Source organism: Scyliorhinus canicula, chromosome 12, assembly GCF_902713615.1.
Source record: "Scyliorhinus canicula chromosome 12, sScyCan1.1, whole genome shotgun sequence".
Taxonomy (NCBI): domain Eukaryota; kingdom Metazoa; phylum Chordata; class Chondrichthyes; order Carcharhiniformes; family Scyliorhinidae; genus Scyliorhinus; species Scyliorhinus canicula.
The window spans coordinates 140,435,605-140,459,005 of record NC_052157.1 but is presented as its reverse complement, the minus strand read 5'-3'; the positions used below and the strand labels follow the sequence as shown (position 1 = coordinate 140,459,005).

The 23,401-nt window shown below is 44.0% G+C and overlaps 1 protein-coding gene across 18 annotated transcripts in view; it reads left to right on the top strand.

Moving 5' to 3' along the window:
- Positions 1–23,401, top strand: part of myo18ab (myosin XVIIIAb) — a 299,483-nt gene that overhangs the window by 232,054 nt on the left and 44,028 nt on the right. For all 18 annotated transcript variants that reach the window (XM_038814300.1, XM_038814298.1, XM_038814286.1 and 15 more), the window contains 4 exons: positions 848–1,048; positions 13,723–13,833; positions 17,425–17,529; positions 19,665–19,811. In XM_038814300.1, coding sequence (XP_038670228.1) covers positions 848–1,048; positions 13,723–13,833; positions 17,425–17,529; positions 19,665–19,811 — 564 coding nt within the window. The remainder of the gene's footprint in view (positions 1–847; positions 1,049–13,722; positions 13,834–17,424; positions 17,530–19,664; positions 19,812–23,401) is intronic.

Sequence of the window (23,401 nt, the reverse complement as noted above, 5' to 3'; positions counted from 1 at the left end):
AGCTGTAACTGCAGTCCTGACCGCTTCCCAGGAACTTTACTGCACTATGATTTTAACCCCCTCAAAGCACCATAAGACATTTTTGATCCTCTGAAACCACCAGGCAAAATGTTTTTTGGTTCTATTTTGTTCAGCAAATTTCACAGTCCTTCATCCCTGGTATCATTCTAATAAATCTCCTCTGCGCTCTTTGAAAGTCTGGTATTCTCCTTAAAGTGTGGTGTCCAATACTGGACACAATACTCTAAGGTCATCATTGAAATTGTTTTTGTTGAGTTCAGAACACAGCTTTGAAAAGAGGGAAGCATATTTTCAACACTCCAGAAGTGAATTTTGAGAAAGGAAGTAACAGCATTTGTATTTGTACATATACGTAAAAAGCTTGATGTTCCGTGCACATGGATTTGGGTTGCCAAAGCAGCAGTTACCTGTCCTTGAAGTAACCTGTTTTCTGTGTGCACAATTTTACAAAATATGAAATATTTGCTTTCTCTGGCATCTGTGTTTCTCATCTTCTATGTTCTATGCTTTTGAAAGACATAGAGAGTTGAGAGGTCGGTCAACATCCAGTGTATCCCTTCACGCTGATTTCGAAGTTCAATATAAATTAAACTCTTATGAACTGTAGAATGAATCAATTCTGCCTTTTGAGTCTTATCAATAAAACCTGGTTGTTGTAGAAAAATAATTAATTAGAGTTAACTGCTGCATTCTAAATTACATTAGCTACAGTCATTTAATTCATAGTTATATTGCCATCTGAATTGGCTATTAGATCATAACTAATTTACAGCTTTTTAAATGTAACAGTGAATAGCTATTTTTTTTTCTCTATGGTGAATTCTAGGACAAGGACTCTGAAATCATCACTATAACTCAAAAGACAGAACGTCTTGATGCAGAACTGCAGGACCTATCCTCTCAAGAATCTAAAGATGAAGCTTCACTAGCTAAAGTGAAGAAGCAGGTGCGCGAATTGGAGGCCAAAGTCAAGGACCAGGAAGAGGAGCTAGATGAACAAGCTGGAACGATTCAGATGCTAGAGCAGGTACAATCATTTTGAGGTTTTGGAATGCGTCTGGAAGCATGATTCTTATTTGTACAGTTACAGAATTGTTTCTTTAGAAGTTGGGAATAAAATGTACTGTGCAAACAAACCATAGATGAAGCTTTGACCTAAGATCTTTGACTTTGAAGTCCACAGTTTCAGCTGTAACTTTTAGTATGGTCTGTAAAGAGGCATCTTGGCACTGCTGAATATCGCAAGCTATTTTAGAATGCCTTTCAGCAGGTTTTGAAGCAGAGATCTAGAAGCATGGGTGACAGATCCGTTTGCCCAGTTGTCTTTCTGAACTCCAATTAGAATGTAGTTTTGAAACTGGGGGAAGAGGTGGGTAGTGGTAATGTCACAGAACTAGCAATCCAGAGGCCCAGGCTAATTACAATTTAAAAAAAATTTTATACATTGCATTTTCAGATGATTCCCAGCGCAGCGCAATCGCCATGGAAAAGTTTACAAACTTTACCTGTGAAGTCCAGGCAGTGTTTTCCCAGTGCATCTATGGGGAAGCCCTGCACTGGATGTTACAGCTCTAAATTTGGAAAGGAATGTTCGTCTAAGTTATGGTAACCATGAAACCATTGTTGATTGTCGTTAAAACCAATCTGGTTTAGTAATGTCCTTTAAGGAAGGAAATATGCCATATTTACCTGGTCTGGTATATGTGTGACTCCAGGATTAAAGCATTGTAGACTCTTAAATGTTTCTTGAAATGGTTGAGCAAATCACTCAGTGGGACAAGTCACCTTGAATGCGTATGTCCAAGATGATGATGGTGGTGCCAGATGTGAAAGAAAGGAGTTGCCCTGGGAGTTCTCAACATTGACTGGATGTCTGGAAGTGTAATGGCATCAGGTAAAACATGGACAAGGATACCCCCCCTGCTGGTTTCCACACATGTGCGAGACAATTCACCGGGCAGACCGCACCGTGTCATCAGGCAAAGCAAAGGGTGGAGGGGTTTGCCCCTTCATCAACTCGTCCTGGTGCTTGGATGTGGCGACCCTGGCGACCTACTGCTCCCCGGACCTGGAATACCTGACCGTGAAATGCCGTCCATACTATCTTCCACATGAGTTCACTTCAGCCATTATCACAGCGGTCTACATCCCACCCAAGGCAGAAGTGAAGAAGGCCTTGGACGAACTGTACACAGTTATAAACAACTACGAAACAGAACACCCGGAGGCGTTGTTCATCGAGGCAGGGGACTTCAACAAGGCCCAACCTCCAGAGTGTACTGCCCAAACTCCCCAGCAGCTCATAACTCACCCATACCCACCATCCCAGCTTCCGAAGTCAAATTGGTCTTCCTGAAAGTGAACACTCGGCAGGCGACAGGCCCGGACGGGATCCCTGGTCGTGCACTCAGAGCCTGCGTGGGCCAGCTGGCAGATGCTGGCATCTTTAACCTGTCCCTACTCCACTCTGAGGTCCCCACCTACTTCAAGAAGACCACCAGCATACCGGTGCCAAAGAAGAACCGGCAACATGCCTCAATGACTACCGTCCGGTGACCCTGACTTCAGTCGTAATGAAGTGCTTCGAGAGTTGGTCACAAAGCGCATCACCTCCATACTCCCAGAACGCCTTGATCCACTGCAATTCGCATACCACTACGACCGGTCCACAGCAGACTCCATTTCCCTGGTCCTACACTCATCCCTAGAGCATCTCGACAACAAGGACTCCTACATCAGACTCCTATTTATTGACTACAGCTCCGCATTCAACACCATAATCCCAGCCAAGCTCATATCAAAGCTCCAAAACCTAGGACTTGGCCCCTCACTCTGCAACTGGATCCTCAACTTTCTGACCCACAGACCACAATCAGTAAGAATAAACAACAACACCTCCTCCACAATAGTCCTCAATACAGGGGCCCCGCAGGGCTGCGTACTTAGCCTCCTACTCTACTCCCTGAAAACACACGACTGCGTGGCAAAATTTGGTTCCAACTCCATCTACAAGTTTGCTGACGATATGACCATATTCGGATCCTGAATAACGACAAGTCAGAAACAGGAGGGAGATAGAGAACCTAGTGGAGTGGTGCAGCGACAACAATCTCTCCCTCAATGCCAGCAAAACTGAAGAGCTGATCATTGACTTCAGGAAGCAAAGTGCTGGCACTCCTGTCAGCATCAACGGGGCTGAGGTGGAGATGGTTCGCAGTTTCAGTTTCCTAGGGGTACACATCACCAAAAATCTGTCCTGGTCCATCCACATCGACGCTACCACCCAGAAAGCACAACAGCGCCTATACTTCCTCAGGAAACTAAGGAAATTCGGCATGTCCACATTAACACTTACCAACTTTTACAGATGCACCATAGAAAGCATCCTATCTGGCTGCATCACAGCCTGGTATGGCAACTGCTCGGCCCAGGACCGCAGAAACTTCAGAGAGTCGTGAACACAGCCCAGTCCATCACAAGAATCTGCCTCCCATCCATTGACTCCATCTACACAACCCGCTGCTTGGGGAAAGCGGGCAGTGTAATCAAAAACTCCTCCCACCTGGCTTACTCGCTCTTACAACTTCTTCCATCGGGCAGAAGATACTGAAGTCTGAGAACATGCACGAACAGACTCAAAAGCAGCTTCTTCCTCGCTGTTACCAGACTCCTAAATGACCTTCTTTTGGACTGACCTCATTAACACAACACCTCTGTATGTTTCATCCAATGGGGTTAACATTGATCAGAAGCTGAACTGGAACAGCCATGCAAATATTGTGGCGACCAGAGCAGGTCAGAAACTTCAAATTCTGTGGTGAATAACTCATCTCCTGACTCTCCAAAGCCTGTCCACCATCTACAAGGCACAAGTCAGGAACGTGGTGAAATGCTCTGCACTTTCCTGGATGGGAGCAGCTCCAGTCACAAAGCAAGAAGCTCAACGCCATCCAAGGCAAAGCAGTCCACTTGATTGGCACCCCAACCCCTACCTTAAGCATTCATTCTCTCCAGCACTGGTGCACAGTTGCAACAGTGTGTACAGTTGTAGCTGTATACCATCTGCAAGATGCGCTGCGGCAACTCACCAAAGCTCCTTCAACAGCACCTTCCCAAAACACATGGCCTTTACCATGTAGAAGAACGAGGGCAGTAAATGCTGTTCTTCATTGTTGTTGGGTCAAAATCGTGGAACTTCTTAACAGCATTATGATGCCAAATGACAGCAGTTCAAGATTGCAGCTCAACACTATCTTCTTAAGGTCAATTAGGGATGGGCAATAAAGTTGACCTAGCCAGTGACGCCCGCATTCTCCCTGAGAGAGAAAAAATTGGTGCGCAAAGCATACCTTCAGAAATGTAATTTGTTCTGCCTTTTGTCAGCCTATCTGAGCATTCCTTGTCAGTCTCCTAAAAGTGGCACGATTGGATCCATTCATTTGGACTTCTGCCTTGCTAATTCCCATCAACTGTGGCATTGTCTCATATAGCATTAACAATTTATTAATTGAATGTCAGGTCTTCCTTATTAACACAGCATTGCTTGAAGGCACAATGGCAAACTCTTGCTCAAAGTGGTTTGTTGCTTCAGAGGTGGCAGCACTGGATCCTTGACCATGTCCGGTGCTGCTGTTCGTCAGCTCATAGAATTAACTTAATGCTGAAATCAACTGTTCCTGAATGATTCTTTTCAGACCTGAGCATTTCCCATGAACAATTTTCATTGAAAAATGTTAGGACTGTATCTGTAGCTTATTTTAATGATCAGTTTCACCAGCATCAAGTTCCTTATGAACAGGCATATATTTTCCAGCATGGAAAATTCTTCCGGGAGAAGAAAACACTATTGAGCGTGATTTTCCCACCACATTGCGCCTGCCACCAATCCTGTTGATCCTGGAGCATCCAGGAGAGACCCAGAACGAGCTTTGCACTGGATGCCAAGCCAATCATGCGTCATCAGACTTGCAGATCTGGATCATTCATTCACTGGCTGTGATCCAAATAATCATATTTAAATGATCCGTGAGGCTTATCTGAATGTGCCCGGCCGGACTGAAGTCGAAATCGGCTAGCACTCGGGAGTCACCGACCACACCAGTGAGGCCTTACCCGGGCATCAATTAGAACTGGTCTCAACAAGTAGAGACCAGGCGTGGTGGCTACTCTGGAGGATCTCGTTGGCACCCCCTGAGTGGTTGGGGATAGGACAGGGCAATGCTAACCTGACACTGCCAGAGTGCCAGGTTGGCAGTGCCATGGATCAGGGCCTAACGGGGGTCCATGAAGATTGGTGGGACTGAAAGGGAGGGCTGTAAAAGTTGAGACTCTCACTACCCCATATCGGTGTATGCTCACTTGCGTGGGGGGAGGTCAATGCCCCGATGCTCACCAGGATGGATGGGTGTGGGGCAGGTTCACGGTTATGCCTGGGTAGCGGGGGTGAGGGGGGGTGACTCGCGATAACTTTCAGTAATGAGAAGTTAACCCTTGGGAGGTGAGGATTGGTGGTGTTGCCCTTGTCTGCGGGGGCCGTATTCTTCATGGGTCAGGAGGGTTGGGGGACCTTCATGCTCACTGAGTGATCAGGGCACCCTTTCAAAATAGCATTTCGATCCCTGAGAAGACGGACTAGCTGACGAGTTTAGTTCTCCACTGCAGAAAACAATTCTTAATTTGGGGTTGACCAGTGACAAACTCCGCAAGCCCCCAAAAATGACTAAATGTGGGTAAATACAGGTCTGGATCTCACCTAAAAGGCCAGTGGGAAACAACCCGTCAAACCTGCCCAAAATGACACTGTCATATTTTGGGTTAATTGTGCCCTATAGGGAGAAAGAAAGACCAATTGGATGAAAAGAAATTGATATTTCACTTCATTATCCAAAAGTGGACAAGCATGTTCTGGTAGACCAATGTAACTTGGGAACAATACCCTCAGTTACAACTCTACCTTTTGTAACTTGCAAAGCTTGCCACTGACAGAAATTCATCCGGCTTCCTTTTGACCACTAGCAGTAAATCTGCACTTGTTTTATACGATGGCAACTTATTCCTCAGACTCTCCGCAGAAATAAGTACACCTCGCATCTAATCTAGTTGTATGCTTTTTGTTACTCGTACACCTTTTTTTCCTGTTCAATTGGAATGATTCTAATCTTTTGATTGTTAGAACTTATTCCTAAATCTTATGATCCTGGAGAGACCAATAACTTATAAAGCTTGATGAATTTCCTAGTAACTAATGGCTGTAAACCGAAGGAAAATATTTCTCACTTTAAGACTTTTACTGTAATAGCAAATTAAAATCAACATAGACCAAACTTTAATTAACAGGCAACTCCAGGTATTTCTGCAGTAACGCAATCAAACTATGTCATACAACCCCTTTTGCTGTGCCCTGCACTCCCGGCAGACGTGTAGCATTACAAGAACAAATCCAAAGTAACTCCTAACTTTCCAGGCTCACTTCTCCCTGCCACTGTCAAAACAACCAGGGTCCTGACTTCCGGTTGCGGCTATGCGGAGCTAAGCCGCATGTTCGGCAGCTCCCGCCGGGAACGGACTTTTAGGCTCTTTTAAGGGCCCCCAGCGGTACTTGCTTGACGGTTCCCGACGTGGGAAGGTGTCTGCAGCGGATCCCCAGTGGTCTATGGTCTTGACCAGGAGCGGGGCCGGCAGAAAAGCAGTGGCAGCACCTAAGAAAAAGTGGGGGAAGTGAATCAAGATGGCGGCCGGCGGAGGCCTCGAGGAATGGAGGCAGTGGGCGCAGGTGCAGCAGGAGACTCTCCAGCGCTGTTTTCAGGAGCTCAAAGTGGAGCTGCTGGACTCGCTGAAGGCGAATACGGACAAGCTGCTGGCGACGCAGACAGCCCAGGGGGCAGAGATCCGGGAGCTCCGACAACAAGCCTCTGAAAGAGAGGATGAGGCCGCGGCTCTTGCGGTAAAGGTGGAGATGCACGAGGCGCTCCACAAGAAGTGGCAGGAGCGCTTCGAGGCGATGGAGAACCGGTCGAGGCGGAAAAATTTGCAGATCCTGGGCCTCACGGAGGGGCTGGAAGGGTCAGACCTGGGGGCCTATGTGGTCGTTTTGTTGAACTCGCTGATGGGAGCTGGGTCCTTCCAGGGGCCCCTGGAGCTGGAGGGGGCCCACAGAATACTGGCCAGGAGGCCCAAACCGAATGAGCCGCCACGGGCGGTGCTGGTGCGGGTCCACCGGTTCGTTGACCGAGATTGCGTGCTTAGGTGGGCCAAGAAGGAGCGGAGCAGAAAGTGGGAGAACACGGTAGTGCGGATCTACCAGGACTGGAGTGCGGAGGTGGCCAAGCAGAGGGCCGGATACAACCGGACGGAGGCGGTGCTCCACAGAAAGAGTGTGAAGTTTGGCATGTTACGGCCGGCAAGTCTGTGGGTCACGTAAAGGACCGGCACTTTTATTTTGAGTCCCTGGAGGAGGTGTGGGCCTTTGTGCAGGCCGAGAAGTTGGACTCTGACTGAGGGTCGGGGGTTTGTAAATAACTGTGTTAACTATTGGTGGGAAGGATCTCTGTTTTATGCTGTTCCATGCTGTTTTAAGCTGGTTGTGTGGTGTTTCTAGGGTGGGTGGGGTGCTGTCTTTTTTTTTCCGGGGGCGGGGTCGGGCAGAGGGAAAGCGCGGGCTTTTCTTCTGTTTCCCGTGCTGAGGGTGGATGGGGGTGGGGTCGGAGCTGAGAAGCGCGTGCTTTTTCCCCGCACAAGAGGGGGAGGAGGAGGGTCTGCTGATGGGTCTGGGGGAGGAGGAGTAGCCCCACGTTGGGAGGGGTCGGAGGTGTGGCGGGAGCTGCTGGGGTCAGCAGAAGTTAGCTGGCTCACTGGAGTGCTATGGTGGGAGTAACGCGGCTGGGAGGAATCCTAGCCTGGGGGGGGGGGGGGTGTACCGGGTTGCTGCTGAATGGCCAGGAAGGAGCTGGAGTCTGCAGGGGGGGCCGGGGTGGGGGTTTGCCACCGTGGGGAACGGGCCGAGCGGGGACGCTGGCCTGGGGCGGGCAGGGGATGGGTTATGGCTAGTCGGCAGGGGAGGGGGGCAGAGAGCCCTCTGATCCGGCTGATAACTTGGAATGTGAGGGGGCTGAATGGGCCGGTCAAACGGGCCCGGGTGTTTACGCACCTGAAGGCGGACGTGGCTATGCTCCAGGAGACGCACCTGAAGGTGGCGGACCAGGTTAGACTGAGGAAGGGCTAGGTACGCCAGGTGTTTCATTCGGGGCTGGATGCAAAAAATCGGGGGGGTGGCGATTCTGGTGGGAAAAAGGGAGTCGTTTGAGGCGTCAAAGGTGGTGGCTGACAGTGGAGGGATGTATGTGATGGTAAGCGGCAAGTTGCAAGGGGAGCGGGTGGTGCTGGTGAATGTCTATGCCCCAAATTGGGACGATGCGGGTTTTATGCGGCGCATGTTGGGCCGCATTCCGGATCTAAAGACAGGGGGGCTTGATACTGGGGGTAGACTTTAACACGGTGCTGGATCCCCCATTGGATTGATCTATGTCCAGGAGGCCCGCGGCGGCTAAGGTGTTGAGGGGGTTTATGGACCAGATGGGAGGGGTAGCAAGGACCGTGTCGAGGGTGGTAGGATCCAGGGTCAAGCCAGGCTGGGGACTCGCAATTTTTGGGGTTGCGGTGGAGCCGGGAGTGCAGGAGGCGAAAGAGGCCGGTGTTCTGGCCTTTGCGTCTCTAGTAGCCTGGCGGAGGATCTTGCTTCAATGGAAGGATGCGAGGCCCCCAAGCGTGGAGGTCGGGATCAATGACATGTCGGGGTTCATTACATTGGAGAAGGTGAACTTTGCCCTGAGGGGATCAGTACAGGGGTTCTCTAGGCGGAGGCAGCCTTTCATGGACTTCCTGGCAGAAAAGTAGGAAAATAGGTCGGCAGCAGCAGCAACCGGGGAGGGGGGGGGGGTTTGTTTCGGGGGAAGGGAGAAATGTGTATATGTGCTTATTGAGTATGCCGGGTGTTTATCTATTTCTTCTTTTTGTAGTTACTGTGGGTGTGGGGGGGGGGGGGGGGTTTGTGTTTTGGGGGTTAGTGTGTTTTTCTTTGGTTGTTGTTAATACTGGTTTCTTGTTGTTGTTTTGTTTTGGAAAATCTCAATAAAAGTTATTTAATTAAAAAAAAACAACCAGGGTCCTTAACAAGTCATTCCACCCAACCTGAGTCTTCCAGATCAGAGCTAACCAACAAGACCCATCATGGCGACTCCTTGTTCCCTAAATCTTCAGATGTCCCATTGGTACTCTCCCCTCGTTATGAACAAAAAACTAACTTTCAAGCATCCTGCTTTGTGCTTTACTTGCAGCATCTGCTATTATATCACACAGCAATATCTGATTTCATTTTATCTCCCAAGGTAGCTGCTCCTATACTGTGAGTCACTGTGGAAACTGTCACTTGATATACTGATACATTTCTGTTTGGGATGCATGTGGAAATCCAACATTCATAACATTTTTCCCAAGTAAAAAGCCTAACTTTTAAAGGGATCTTAAACTAGATACCTTTGCAGTGAGCCTCCTCTGAACCTTTATATTTTCCGAATCCATTCTTGATGGGCCTCACCAAGTCCTTATACAAACAATGGATAGTTTTTCTTGTTTTATATTTAATTGTCCTAACAATGCATTTGAACATCATGCTTGCTTTCATAATGATCTTGTCGAACTAATCATGGACCTTCAGTGACTCGTACATTGTAGCCCCTAGATTCTGGTTGTGTTCAGGATGGGAGAACATTTTTCATGGTATATATATGCTTGGCGTTCCCCTGTTACCCATATGTCTTGAAAGAGACCTGCCAAACATGAGACCCATTTTCCCAATTCACCTATATGCACCTGCAAGGTCCTTATAGACACATGGAATGCCCTATTTCAGATAATCAGATATGTTCTTATTTTGTCCCCATTAGCACAAAGATAGTGCCAGACTACATAATGGAGGCTGCCTTAATGGTAAGACAAGATTATGTCTTCACAAGGGCTGTGCATTGTTCACTTTAACCAGTACTACTATGAACAGCTTGTTAGGATATCGGACCAGATCCCAACATTTGTTAAGATACCGGACAAGAACCCCAAACAATTGTTTTTAATTTGTAACACTGTAAAGATGGATACTTCACCCCAGGAGAGAAGACTCTGACCAATAGTTATCTTTTATGTTAAAACAAACTTCTATTTAAACACCAAATTAATCACATTAACGTCAATGAAAATAGCTTTACAATTATCAGTTAAAAAGTTCTTAAACACAAAGGGAGTGATCTGCCCAAATGGGGACAGAATCCGTGAAATTAGCCAGGTATTTCCCGGAGCTCAGAGCACCAAGAAACGCCCCGCTATCTAACACCCATCCAGGTAGGGTGGGGGCCTCAGCAAGGAACTCCTCGACAAAGCCGCAGTTAGCCCTGTTTTCTGCACTGAGGAGCTCTGCTTGCCGGAACTCCTCAGTGCAGTGAGACACCTGATCCCCAAGCCCCGACTCACTATATGGAGGACCCTGGACCTACCCCCACGCCCATCCCCATACCTAGCCCGATCACCGCCGTGTAAAAAATGCCAGCTGGCAGTGCCACCTGGGCACTTTGGCAGTGCCAGACTGACACTCGGGTTGCACTGCTGGGGTGCCAGGCTGCGTGCAAGGGTGCCCAGGTGACACCAACAGTGCCAGGGTACCACCCTGCCCATAGGGCATGCATCTGGAAGCCTCCAAAACCCTGGAAGACCCACGAGTGCTGTTCTGTCTTGTCCCCCTCTGCGCGGACCATAGAATTTACAGTGCAAAAGGAGGCCATTGGAAAGAACACCCCATTTAAGCCCACCTCCACCCTATCCCCATAACCCAGTAACCCCACCCAACCTTTTTGAACACTAAGTGCAATTTAGCAAGGCCAATCCACCTAACCGGCACATCTTTGGACTCTGGGAGGAATCCGGAGGCCCCGGAGGAAACCCATGCAGACACGGAGAACATGCAGACTCTACATAGACAGTGACCCAAGCTGGGAATCAAACCCAGGTCCCTGGCGCTGTGAAACAACAGTGCTAAACACTGTGCTACCATGCCGACCAGTACTAACCCACGCTTGCCCAAGGTGAGGGAGTTAGATCCCATGCCTTGGTTAGATCTCGGGAAGGAATATTTGAGTGAGACTAGCTGTCTCACTCTAAGATGCAGATTTTCCAAAAAGTACTTCCACCCACAATTGGTGGGATTCACATCATGACATCTCACGAGATTGCGTATGATCACATGAGGCATGGCGAGATGGGTAGATATCGGAAGTGGGATCTCCCGGCATCTACCATCCGCATTGCACCGTGCTTCGTTTCGGGCACAACGCGACCAGTAGTTCCCGCTCAAGGAAAAACTTATTGGCCGGATTCTCCGGCGTCAATGGGCCTCCTGGCCTAGCAATTCACCGGTGTTCAGGCGGCTAGCACGGCGTGGAGTGCTGCGCGTGCTCCGGCGCCGAAAGGCAGCTATTCATGGCCAGCCCGGGTCTGTGCATGCACACGACAGCCGTCTCCGCGCCGGCACATTCGTGTGGTTGTCATCACCACAGCAGCATGGAGCAACATGTCGGGAACCTAACAGCGGGCCGCACGGAAGGAGGTAGGCCCCCTCCAGATCATGGCCGCCCGCCGATCGGAAGCCTTGATCCTGGGCCTGGACCCCGGCGCGGGCTCAGAGAATCCCACCTATTATCTATATCTGCTACTAACACTAATTAAGCAACCCAATACAATTCAAATGCCAGTTATAAATAGAGTTAACAAACTGATTATTTGTTTACATGTGTAGAGACTTTTGGAGAGAGACCCTTTTCAGAAGCAGAACCAGTACACTTCTGCTGCACCTAGCAGCATTTGGCAAAAGTTTCTGTTCATCTCAAAATCCTTCTGTCTTGTGAGACTTAATCCTATGGCAAACTGCAAAACTACAAATAGAACTGGCTCCTCCTGTGAATCACATAATCTGTATCCCACTATGGTGTCACATACCTGATTCACTGGGACTAAATACAAACCCTCATAAATTATCTAGTCTCCAGGGAATCTCCAGCAATCAGAATATTCCAGTATCTCTCTATATGTAAGTAGGTAAATGGTTAGAAACCATGGTTACCCCACCATTTGCGACTTCTTAATTACAGCTTTAGCAGACACACAGTCTGGATACCTTACCATAGGTTCTTTAATAATATTACTGCAAAAATCATGGGCTGGATTCTCCATCGGCAGGTTGCTCCATTTTTCCGGAAGCCCGGAGGTTTTCCGAAGAAGTGTGGCTGCCCCACAATGGAAAACCCCATTGACTAGCTGGAGTAACGGAGCATCCCACCGACAGGGTAAAGCAGACATGTGGCGCAGTGGGGCGGAGAATCCAGCCCTATATGTCTTAACCCAGGCTTTTAGAAACCTTGCTGCAGCAGGTATAAAATATAACCTCTATCAATTTTTACATTCATGCAGTTATGCATGTGAATGGTAGGTACGTGAGGTCAAGGCCAAGTAGGTTAATTCCTTGTATTAATTCCATCAACGTCTGACACAGCCCCAGTCTGCAACCATGTTCTCTCGGTTATTGCCAGCTCAATCAGCGTGGTACTGCTAAGCCACTCCTGATGGCGAACGTGAAGTTCCCAACCACTTTCTGTGCTCTTGCCTCCCACAGAAGCGGTGTTCAATATTGAGTAGTACTGATGTATTAGTTGAGGGAATTCTAGATAGTTATCAGCCAGAGATATTATTTACCTCATTGGACATGAAGCCATGTGATTTTGTGGTTTAGAGTCAAGATTGAAGACTCCATAGGCCACTGCCACTCGACACTGCCCTAACCATTGGGTCTATTCTGCCCATGGGGCAGACCATTCCCAGAGATAATGAAGGACAAGTCTGTGATGTCGGCTGATAGCCTCATTGAGTCATATCTGTCAGACTGTTGCTAGTCTATAGATCAGCCTTGCCAACTTGTGCATCGGATCCCAACGTGTTTTTTTTTACATATTGGTGGGGCTAAAATTGCTGTAGTTTTATCATGTTATAAATATATTTTATATATATATATATATATAACATGATAAAACTATATATATATAAAGTATACTTGTCAAGTGTTTAAGCATTTAACATGAGAACAGGTTGTCATAATTTTAAAAGGGAAGATCAAAAATCAGTAATTTTGAAGTTTGATAAGCTGATTATTGCACAGATAACCTTCAAAGCAACTATTCTGAATAGGAACCTGGTGACTGTAAAATTGTACCTTGCACATAAGCATCTGAACACTGACCAGTTGTGTTCCAGTTATGAACCAGCCAGGTTACTTTTAAGTTTCTGGAATATAAGTGAGCCCAGGTTTCCTTCCACACCTGAGTGTTATTCTCTGCCCTTTGCTGGAAAGTGTAGATGTGTTGTTACTGGACATGAGCAAGATCTAGCTTAGCGAGGATGATGCATTGTTCAGTCCCTTTGCAGTGTTCACTATCTGGGTTCACGCTTAGACAAGAGACCGGAAGATTACTGACGGCTAGCAGTTAATACTGAGGCGGGAAGAGAGAACATTTTTAAATTTAAGAATTGTTTCTGTCAATGTATTTGTGGAAAATTAATTATCAAAGCAATTCAACATTTCCAGAATATAATATTTTTGCCCAAATTTAGGCTAAACTTCGATTGGAAATGGAAATGGAAAAGCACAGACAAACTCAAGCAAAGGAGATTGAGAACAAAGAGGAGGAGGTGGAAGAAATTAGACAGTCTTGCCAGAAGAAGGTAAATTTTCTTACTGTAATACCTAGTGACTATAGAAATATTTCTGTAAAATTAGTAGTATTTGAATGACTAATTGGTCTGTACATGTTGGATGCTTGTAACTGTCACAACGCATATTTAGAATCCCATAGTATTTGTCTTGTATCACATCAAAATACGATAAGTTAAAAGGAAGAAGACAATATGCAGCAGGTACTTTTTTCTGTTTGCAGTGAACATGATATGAAATAAAATTTGTGATCTCACTCAAAATGACACACATTTTCCATGAAGAAAAGTTTACTATAATTTTTTAAAGATGGTCCTCATGCTTATTGCATCATAATGTTGTAGCTTACAGCTCTGTTAAATGCTGATTAAAATAATTCCTCAATACCTCGGTTACGATCAACTCTGAAATCAAGTCTAGTTTTTAATCTATTTCATATTGATCTCAGTTACACGTAAACAGTTAACAAGATCTATGTGAACAATTCATGAAGCATTTTATGGTAAACATTACAGAATAGTTGGTAGAAGGCAACAGAAAGTAAATTGAAAGGTTGGAAACTGCAACATGTTATGTAGGGAGTATGAGTGAAACTTTAATATTACCATGTAGGTACATGATTTCAGATTCAAAGGTTAGAATACCTGATCACTTTCTGACAAGATGGTATGGCAGTAACAGTATAGAGCAAATGATCTTCCCTAGACTAGGGCGTATTCATTTTATCCATGGTGGGAGGGGTGGGGGACTGTTTGCTCAGTAATCTGATGGCCTGTTTGGATCAGGTTGGTTCCATTCTCTCTGTTGGGTACCTTCAGGATCTGCTTCCTTACCCTATCCATAGACTGCAGCTCTGTGTGTTGAACCTGCCTTTGAGCACTCAAGAAGATAAAGTGCTTATTCTTAGAGTACAAATGGCTAATGTTAACAAATGGTGGAATTATGCTAAATTTTCTTCTGTAATTCTTCTTAATTACCATTTTTAACATATTTTGGAAACACTCTGCGTTGTATTATATGTTAATTCGATAGAAGCTTTTGCAAAATTATATTTTCATTTGTATTAATGAAACTGAGCCAGATCAAATTCTGCCTATGGTTAATATTTTTTATGGCAGGTCAAGATACTGTTGCAATTAAGTTGTAGTAGAAATGACCCTGTATCTGGCTCGCACATGAAGTGAGGAAGCCTAATGATTTTCACAGCAAAACTAGCTTGATTTATTGATTCCTTTTAGAAATTAATCAATATTGGTTGAGTCATTCTCTGACCTCAAGCAACCTTTTCTATCACATTGCATTATCCAATAAACTCACTACTAAAACAAGATCAGTTGACAGTAAAATGCGCCAAAGACTTGTTTAGTGTGAGTTTTGCCAGCACCTGGGCTTGTTCGGAGGCTACTTTACACTGCATAGCCACTAGCACTTCAAGAAATGTTGAGCTTTCCAGTGTCCTGGTGCTACAAAGTAGAAGGAGTGGTAAGCAATACCAATACGATATGAAGTAAATGTCATTTGCAAAATAGAAAATTATTTTTACTTATTAACTTTTTAAAATAGATCATGTTTGTTGCAACTGTAATCAGGCCATGGCTTTTCATCTTCCTTTTTATAATCCTTTTAACCTCTCTGTTGCGGGGAAAAAGTACAGCTATTCGGCTTTAATGTCCTTCACTCTCCCACTCACGAGAAATCAGACGGAGACTCTTGGAGTTCCAAACGAGGCCTTTATTTCAATGCCAAAGCACAAGTTAATGGCATTCCAAATTGGCACGCAAAAAAGCGAATTGTACCGACAGCTATACATCAGATTTGGTTACAAGAAATTAGCATGTACCATTCATTTGTTACTAGTTATCTATGTCCAATAATAACTATCAATTAGTTTTACATCATGAATAGTATATGAGAACAATTAACAACAAGTGCATGCTCACGATTATAATAGGCAATCAGTGTAAAGACACGTCCACACTGTCTCCTAATATTTAGTACCAGCTTCCCATTATCAAGAACGTGGTTTTCAATCACCTCCCCGTCTAACTATAATGGTCTTCTCAAGATAAAAATGTGCACTGTAATAACAATTCTGTATGATTATGTCTCTCCTCCAGACAACTTGACACCAATACAAAATGGTGTAAAGAGCCCATATTCTTCATTGCCACCCTTAATAATGGCCATCTGTTGTCTGTCTCTTCACTGGGACCCCATCACCAGCTGATTTACTACAGCTAACAACTTCAGTTTTTATGTATAATACAGATCTATACAGAAGAGTTTTAACCCTTTCAGAACTTAGTGGATAACTAGAGTTATAAAACTAATTCTGCCATAATGTCTAAAACTACACCCTTTCACTCCCTGTTGTATTTTCTATATGTCTTTTGATTCTCTCCAGTGTGTTTAGCAATAATTTTATTTAGTGCCTCCTTTTAAGAATCACTTTAGTTTTAATTCCTCTATACCTGTTCTTTTGTTTGCATTCACTTTTTACCTCTGAGCATTATATTTATTTTGCTACTCTTATTTATCTTGGCTTTAAATATTTCTACCCTAAATCAGCCTGTTTACTACTTTTCCCGCAAAATTACTTTGAGCTTAATCTCCCCTTAACTCACTGAATTTTCCCTTTTTACAGCATATTTTATATTTGACTATTTATCGTTTTATATTCTTGTATTCACCCTGATCTACTGCTCTCACATGTTATTTGCACCATTTAATTTCTAGAACTAACTGAAATAATGCTTCTTCCCTGGTTGGGCTAGAGACATACTAATCCAGAACGCAGTCCTGGATGCACTCCTTAAAAATGTATTAATTCCAACTTATTTTGAGATACTTGAAATTTAATTTAATGTTTTGTTATTAAGTTGGCTCATGTTGTTCAGAAGCCTTTTTTAAAAAACATTTCTTGAGATATGATGCCAGCATGGTACCCATTCCTAATTTCCTATGAGAAGATGATGGGGTGTCTTTTTGAAATATGTGGTGTACATACATGCTGCTAGGGAGGGAGTTTGTGGATTTTGACCCAGCGACAGTGAAGAAACGGCAATATAGTTCCAAATCTGGATGGTGAGTTGTGCTGAACACACTAATCATCAGCGAAAGCTCCTATTCTGACTTTATGATGAAGAAAAGCTCATTGATAAGGCAGTTAAAGGTGGTTGGGTTTAGGATTTTGCCTTGAGAAGCTGCTGCAATGATGTCCTGGGATTGAAATGATTGGCTTTGAATGGCCATAACCATCTTCCTTTTTGCAAGGTATGATTCCAACCAGTGGAGAATTTTCTCCGATTCTCATTTACTTAAATTATCCTTGGGCTCCTTGGTACCACGTTTGCCATATGCTGTCTTGATGTCAAGGGAAGGCGTTCTCACAATGAGGTGATATTTTGCACAGGACGTTATCTTAAATATTCTACTCGATAATTGGAGTGCATGACCCTGATAATAAAGCTATTTTAATTCCAGCTCCCTTTTAACCCTGTGCAAGTTTACATTGAAGAAGTCCATAAATCAATTTGTTTTCTTAAAAATATATTCTGAAAGTTTGGAATCTAATACCATTTTGCTTATGTTCCTTTTGTCAGTTAAAACAATTCGAGCTGCAGTTAGAAGAAGAGTATGATGAGAAACAAAAAATTCTGAGAGAGAAGAGAGATATGGAGAGCAAACTGTCCACAGTCACTGAACAGGTAACATTTATAAAATCCTGCATTAATGATGTCCTTTAAGAATTGAGCAACTGTGTGCAAGCGATTTTTCAAGAGCCTAATATCAGCATTCCGTATTTGTAATCGGTAGTTAAGATCTTGACATTTTTAAGATCTTAACTACCTTAAGTAGTTAAGATAGTTGACTACCTTAGTTTAGATTCATTTAAATTAAGTTACCTTAATTTAGTTTAGGGTAAGCCATCCCATGAGAGCCTAAAATCTGAAATTAGTAAGAGTAGACCTTTTAGCTGGTTCCACTGGTGCATAAACACAAGCATGGACCAGTTGGTCATTTGGCCTGCTATTCTACAGGTGCGATTCTCCACTCCCACGCTGGGTGGGAGAATCGCAGGAGGGCCGCTCTGGCACCCACCGCGATTCTCTTCCCCCCCCCCCAAAATGGCGTGTCTCGTTTTGCGACACGCCGCTCGGAGAATCGCGGGCCACCGTTTTTCATGGCGACCCGCGATTCTCCGTCCCGGATGCCGTTCCCGACCAGTTCACGCCGGCGGCCACCACACCTGGTGGCTGCCGGCGTGAACATGGCGCCAAAAGCTGTTTTGTGGCTTGTGGGGTGCGGAGAGGGGAGTGAGCACCACGACCGTGCTCGGGAGGGGACTGGCCCGCGATCGGTGCCCACCGATCGTCGGGCCAGCATCTCAAAGGGACGCACTCTTTCCCCTACGCTGCCCCGCAAGATCAAGCCGCCACGTCTTGCGACGGCGTCGGGCCTTGCGGAGAATTCCGCCCTACATGTTCTGTGTTTAAGAAAAAATAGATCAAGTACCTTTGATGCCAAGTTTGAAGAAAGCATAATCCAAGCAGAATCAATGATAGAATCCCTACGGTGCAGAAGGTGGCCATTCAGCCCATCATGTTGGCACCGATCCTCCGAAAGAGAGCCCTACTTAGGCCTAATCCCCCACTCTATCCCTCATCTAGGGCCAATTTAGCATGGCCAATCCACATCATTGGACTGGGAAGGAAAAGGAACACCCGGAGGAAACCCATGCCGACAAGAGAAGAATGTGCAAACTCCACACAGTCACCCAAGGTCTGAATCGAACCCGGGTCACTGGCGTTGTGAGGCAGCAGTGCTAACCACTGTGCTGCTGTGCTGCCCTGGTGGACCAGTTGGTCATCTGGCCTGCTTCTATTCTATATGTTCTGTGTTTAAGAAAAAATAATTGCAGTACCTTCGATGCCAATTTTGAAGAAAGCAAGTTACTTGGAAAATCTATGGGAGTAGACTCCTTCTCCAAGCAACGTCAACTGGTAAACAATCCCAACCAGTGGCCCAATCCACTTTTGAGGGCTGGAGCTTGACACCTTTGGGTTAATGGGCTGAGGTGGGAAAATAATTGCCCTAAACAGGTCACCTGTTCCAAACATGTGCTGTATCAGGCAACCTAAATAGCCTCTGGGCCAGAAATGGGATCATGGAAAGGGGAGGATGAGAGGTACGAGGGTGATTTATTTAAGTGTGCACTCTTTAAATTTTTGTGCACAGCACAATCGTGCTTGCATGGTAATTTAAAGGGGCTGACTTCAACATGGCCTGCACAGAAGCTTTGTGTTGTCATCTGACCATGTAACTCAGAGGAAACATTGAATTGGCCCTGCTGTGACAATGACCCAGTTTGTTTTCATGGAGCCAGGAGGAACAGATTTTCTCCCAAAAATAAATTAAAACTTGCCTGCTGAGCTCCTCTTTTATCTGGATCCCCAACTGGTACTGCACAGACCTTGCACATGCACATAGTCTGCCCACTACTGACTTAAAGGGACAGCTGTGATCCTGTGTATTCTATTGACCCCTGACTTGAATGGGCCCTCTCGCCGTCCAGTTGTTGATATTGGGGAAGATCAATAGGAACAGGGAGGTAAATAATTCCATTGTTGTAAATTTTACGAAATTTAATAGAATAAATTATTTTTGATGTGTTCATTATTGAATTGGTGAAAATAAAAGTAGAACATTTAAATGGGTAATTTGCAATAAAGTTGTTTTAGTTTGATATTTATAGATGGTGCCAGAAGTTCAAATCCAGTACAGACTGAATATGCAGCCTCTTCCTAGGATTTTGCTAGCTGGATTTCTTTTTTAAAACTAGGTTAGTGAACGAGATTTTGAAACTGAAAAGAGACTGCGCAAGGATCTTCGGCGCACAAAAGCCCTTCTGGCCGATGCACAAATAATGCTGGATCACTTCAAGAATAATGCACCCAGCAAACGGGAAATCGCACAGTTGAAAAACCAGGTAACACTTTCTAATCTTCATCATTTTGCGCTGCATTTCTTAAAGTGATAAACTACTTTTGATTAATATTACTCTTTTATGGAAGATTAACTAGGGAGATAATACAAAAAGAAACTGTGTTTAAAAGTACAATCGAATTAAAAATGTAAAAGTCAATACACACTGGCATCTGACCCAGAATGATGTAGGAGATTGAAAAGATGATAGTGGAGCACTAGCTATAACGTCTGCAAATCTTTAGAAACAGGAATTGTCCAAAGCTAAGGGGTATGGTAAATGTTCCCACCATATTCAAGGACCACCTAATATCTCACCACCCATCCCAATTCCGCATACCTTGTGAATAGGTCTGTATGTCAAGAAATTCTTAACATGGAACTAATAAAAATCCAACCCCACTCTTTCTCTCCTCTCTCTCTCTCTCTCTCTCTCTCTCTCTCCCCCCCCCCCCCCCCCCCCCCCTACCCCCCCATCAAAAGGTAATACTCCTTTCTTTAAGGAAGAAAAGTCCTAGGGTAGATTATCTTTCCATATAGCTCTCACCTCTAAATTCAGGTATTCATCTTGCAACTGTCAGCTGGAATGGTATAGCATTGAAGGAGGGCATTTGGTTTATTGTCTCTGCACTGGCTCATTTGAAAGACCTAATTCAGTTAGCCCCACTAACCCACTCTTTCTCCATAACTCTGCAATTCTATCTTCAGTATTTATCCAAATCCCTTTTGGAGACGATGATTGAATCCACCTACCAGAAAGTGAATTCCAAACCAAAACTGATTCAGCGCAACCGATGTCGTCTCCTTGGATGTAAATGTTGCATAATTAACTGTACATCCCACCATTTTATTTCCTTTCTTCACCACCTGCAAATGTTGAATCAATGGTTTCAAAGAACTCCCCAGTAAAACCTTGCAGCTTCTTTACTGCTCTGCTCCTCAACCACATTGGTACTGAAACTGTGATCTATATTTTTGCTTCTACCTGGTTTAATCTTTTTATTTTATGTTAACATTGAACTCCAATTGCCTCCTCTTTGCTCGTTGCCCTTACCTTTCTCAGTCCATTTGGAATGATGCACATTGGATGAATGGGACAACAATGCTAAATTTGGTGTGCCCAGTTTTAAACCATGAACAATGTTCTGTCCTTCAAATAATTCATAAAAATCATTAATAGTAATTATAAATGGATCTCCGTTGGCAACAGGTCCCCTTTGACATCTCCCATTTGCTAGGCCTAAAACCTTACGCAGAGACCTGTTTTGTGACACCGTGTCTGATTTTTAAAAAAAATTCAATCCAGAGTTGTGGACATCTCTGGTAAAGCCATAATTTATTGTCCATCCCAAATTGTCCCTGAGGAGCTATGGTAAACCACTGCAATCCATATGGTGTAAGTACATCAATGCTGCTGTTAGCTATGGAATTCCAGGATTTGGACCCAGTGAGGAATGGCAGTGTATCTTCAAGTTAAATGGGGAACTTGCAGATGATGGTATTCCTTTGTGTCTGCTGTCCTAGTTCTTAGGCAGCAGAGACCACAAATTATTAAGGTGCTTTTGAATAAGCTTTGGCAATTTGGTGCTGTGCATTTTGTAGATGGTACAAACTGCAGCCATGGTGTGCAAGGTGGAAGGATGAATGTTTCAGGCAGTGGATAGGGTGCCATGCAAGTGGACCTCTTTGTCCGTGATGGTGACAAGCTTCTCAAAGAGTTCTTGGAGTTGCATTTGTCTAGGCAAGTGTTACATCACATACCTGACTTGTGCCTTGTAGATGATGGAAAAGCTTTGGAGAGACAGGGGATGAGTTAATGCTGCAGATTAACTAGTCCCTGGCTTGCTCTTGTAGCTGCAGTATTTATGTGGCTCATTCAGTTAAGCACTGGTCAGTTGTGATTCCCAGGATATTGATGATGGGGGCAGGAATTCAGCAAAGGTAAATTCTGTTGAATGTCATGGGGAAATGCTTAGACTCTCTTATTGAAGATAGTAATCACTTGCACTTGTGTAGTTTGGATCTTACATGCTACTTAGCTCAAGCTGATGCCTTTCTGAAGTACAAATATGTAAGTTTCTTACCCTCACCTGTTATCACCAGATTTTTAACCTTTTCTGAGAAATGTTCCTGTCTAGAGTCTATTTCTTTAATTTTCCTCTGATTATTGTTTACCTGTTCTCTCACTATCTTAATCATTAGCTCCATTATGTTTTAATGTAATAATGTGTAGTGTATCTAATGATAGATGAAAGATGATTTTCAAAATTAGACAATTGATGTCCTAAATAATACATAAGAGTTGAAAACTAGATGAAGTTTTCGCACGTGCCTTCTATAACTTCAGTGAAACGGCAACCAGAATATTGGGAAAAATAGCAGAAGTGGGCATTTAAGACCATGTGATCATTCAAAGAAAATACTTTCAAAAGAGATGGTTCTACCTTAGAGGAAGGTTCGATAATACTAATTAAGATAGGTATGAAAATGAGGAAAAATCCGCAGAAAACATATTTTTACAGTTACCAACTTCTTTACCAAGTTTAGCCTTATGCTGGGACTCAGAATATTGCAGTGCTCTGCCTCATTCTGTGCACAACTAAATATTTTCTCTAAAAAGTACAATCAAGAAAAATGGATCTAGAATTAATTAAATCGGATAAGACAAAATAGAGTGTTTCTGTACTCAATACAGGTAGATTTATTATCATGTTTTAAGCAATCTCCATTAGCTTTATAGTGATACTTTTTAGGAAGCAAAACATGAAAAAACATGTGCTTTCACAGTTTATTCACTGAAGATTGTTTTATGAGGTCTGCAGACATTAGAGGTCTCTGAATAAATATATAGGATTAATAATTGGTATTCTATAAGAGATTATGTTTGCGCCAATGCACATCTTTGAGACGTCAATGTTCATTCTACTCAGCCAAGAAAAATCTGTGTTTTCAATGGACAGAGAAAATACTTTTAAGATTGTCTTATTTGATCACACAGAGAATAAAACTATTAAATTGACTTTAAGCTAATATGCAATTCAGTGTGGTCATTCGTTGATCATAACGCCCGGTCATAATCAACAAATCGCCTTTCATTGGTGGTCCATTATGGCAATTGACTTTTCTGCCCAAAATATTATGTTGTATAAGGGCAAACTTAAATGGCAAATTCTGCTGCATGCATTTTACTTTGTGTGACTTGTGTGACTTGACTTCAGTTGGATTTTTTAAAAAGTCTTACCCATTTTCTCATTGATGAATTCAACTTTACCCTTTTTCTCGTTGATGAATTCAACTTATTCCTTGCAGTTGGTTTATTTAGATGTTGAACCCTGTGGGGATGGTTATGTGACTTTATTTTATGTTTTTTTTTGGAGAGAGACTAGAACAGCACAAGAATGAGCTATCGTTAAAAGAATGCTTTACTTTAACAATAATGGCAATTGTTAACAGATTTTGGGATATTAGCAACATTAAATGGTTCAGCAATTTTATAATAAGTGGCGTTTTTGTAAATCCACCACTCTGCCTTAGAATTCCCCCTATACCAAAAAAGGGCCAATATTCTAAAATGGTGAACAGGGATTCTCACTC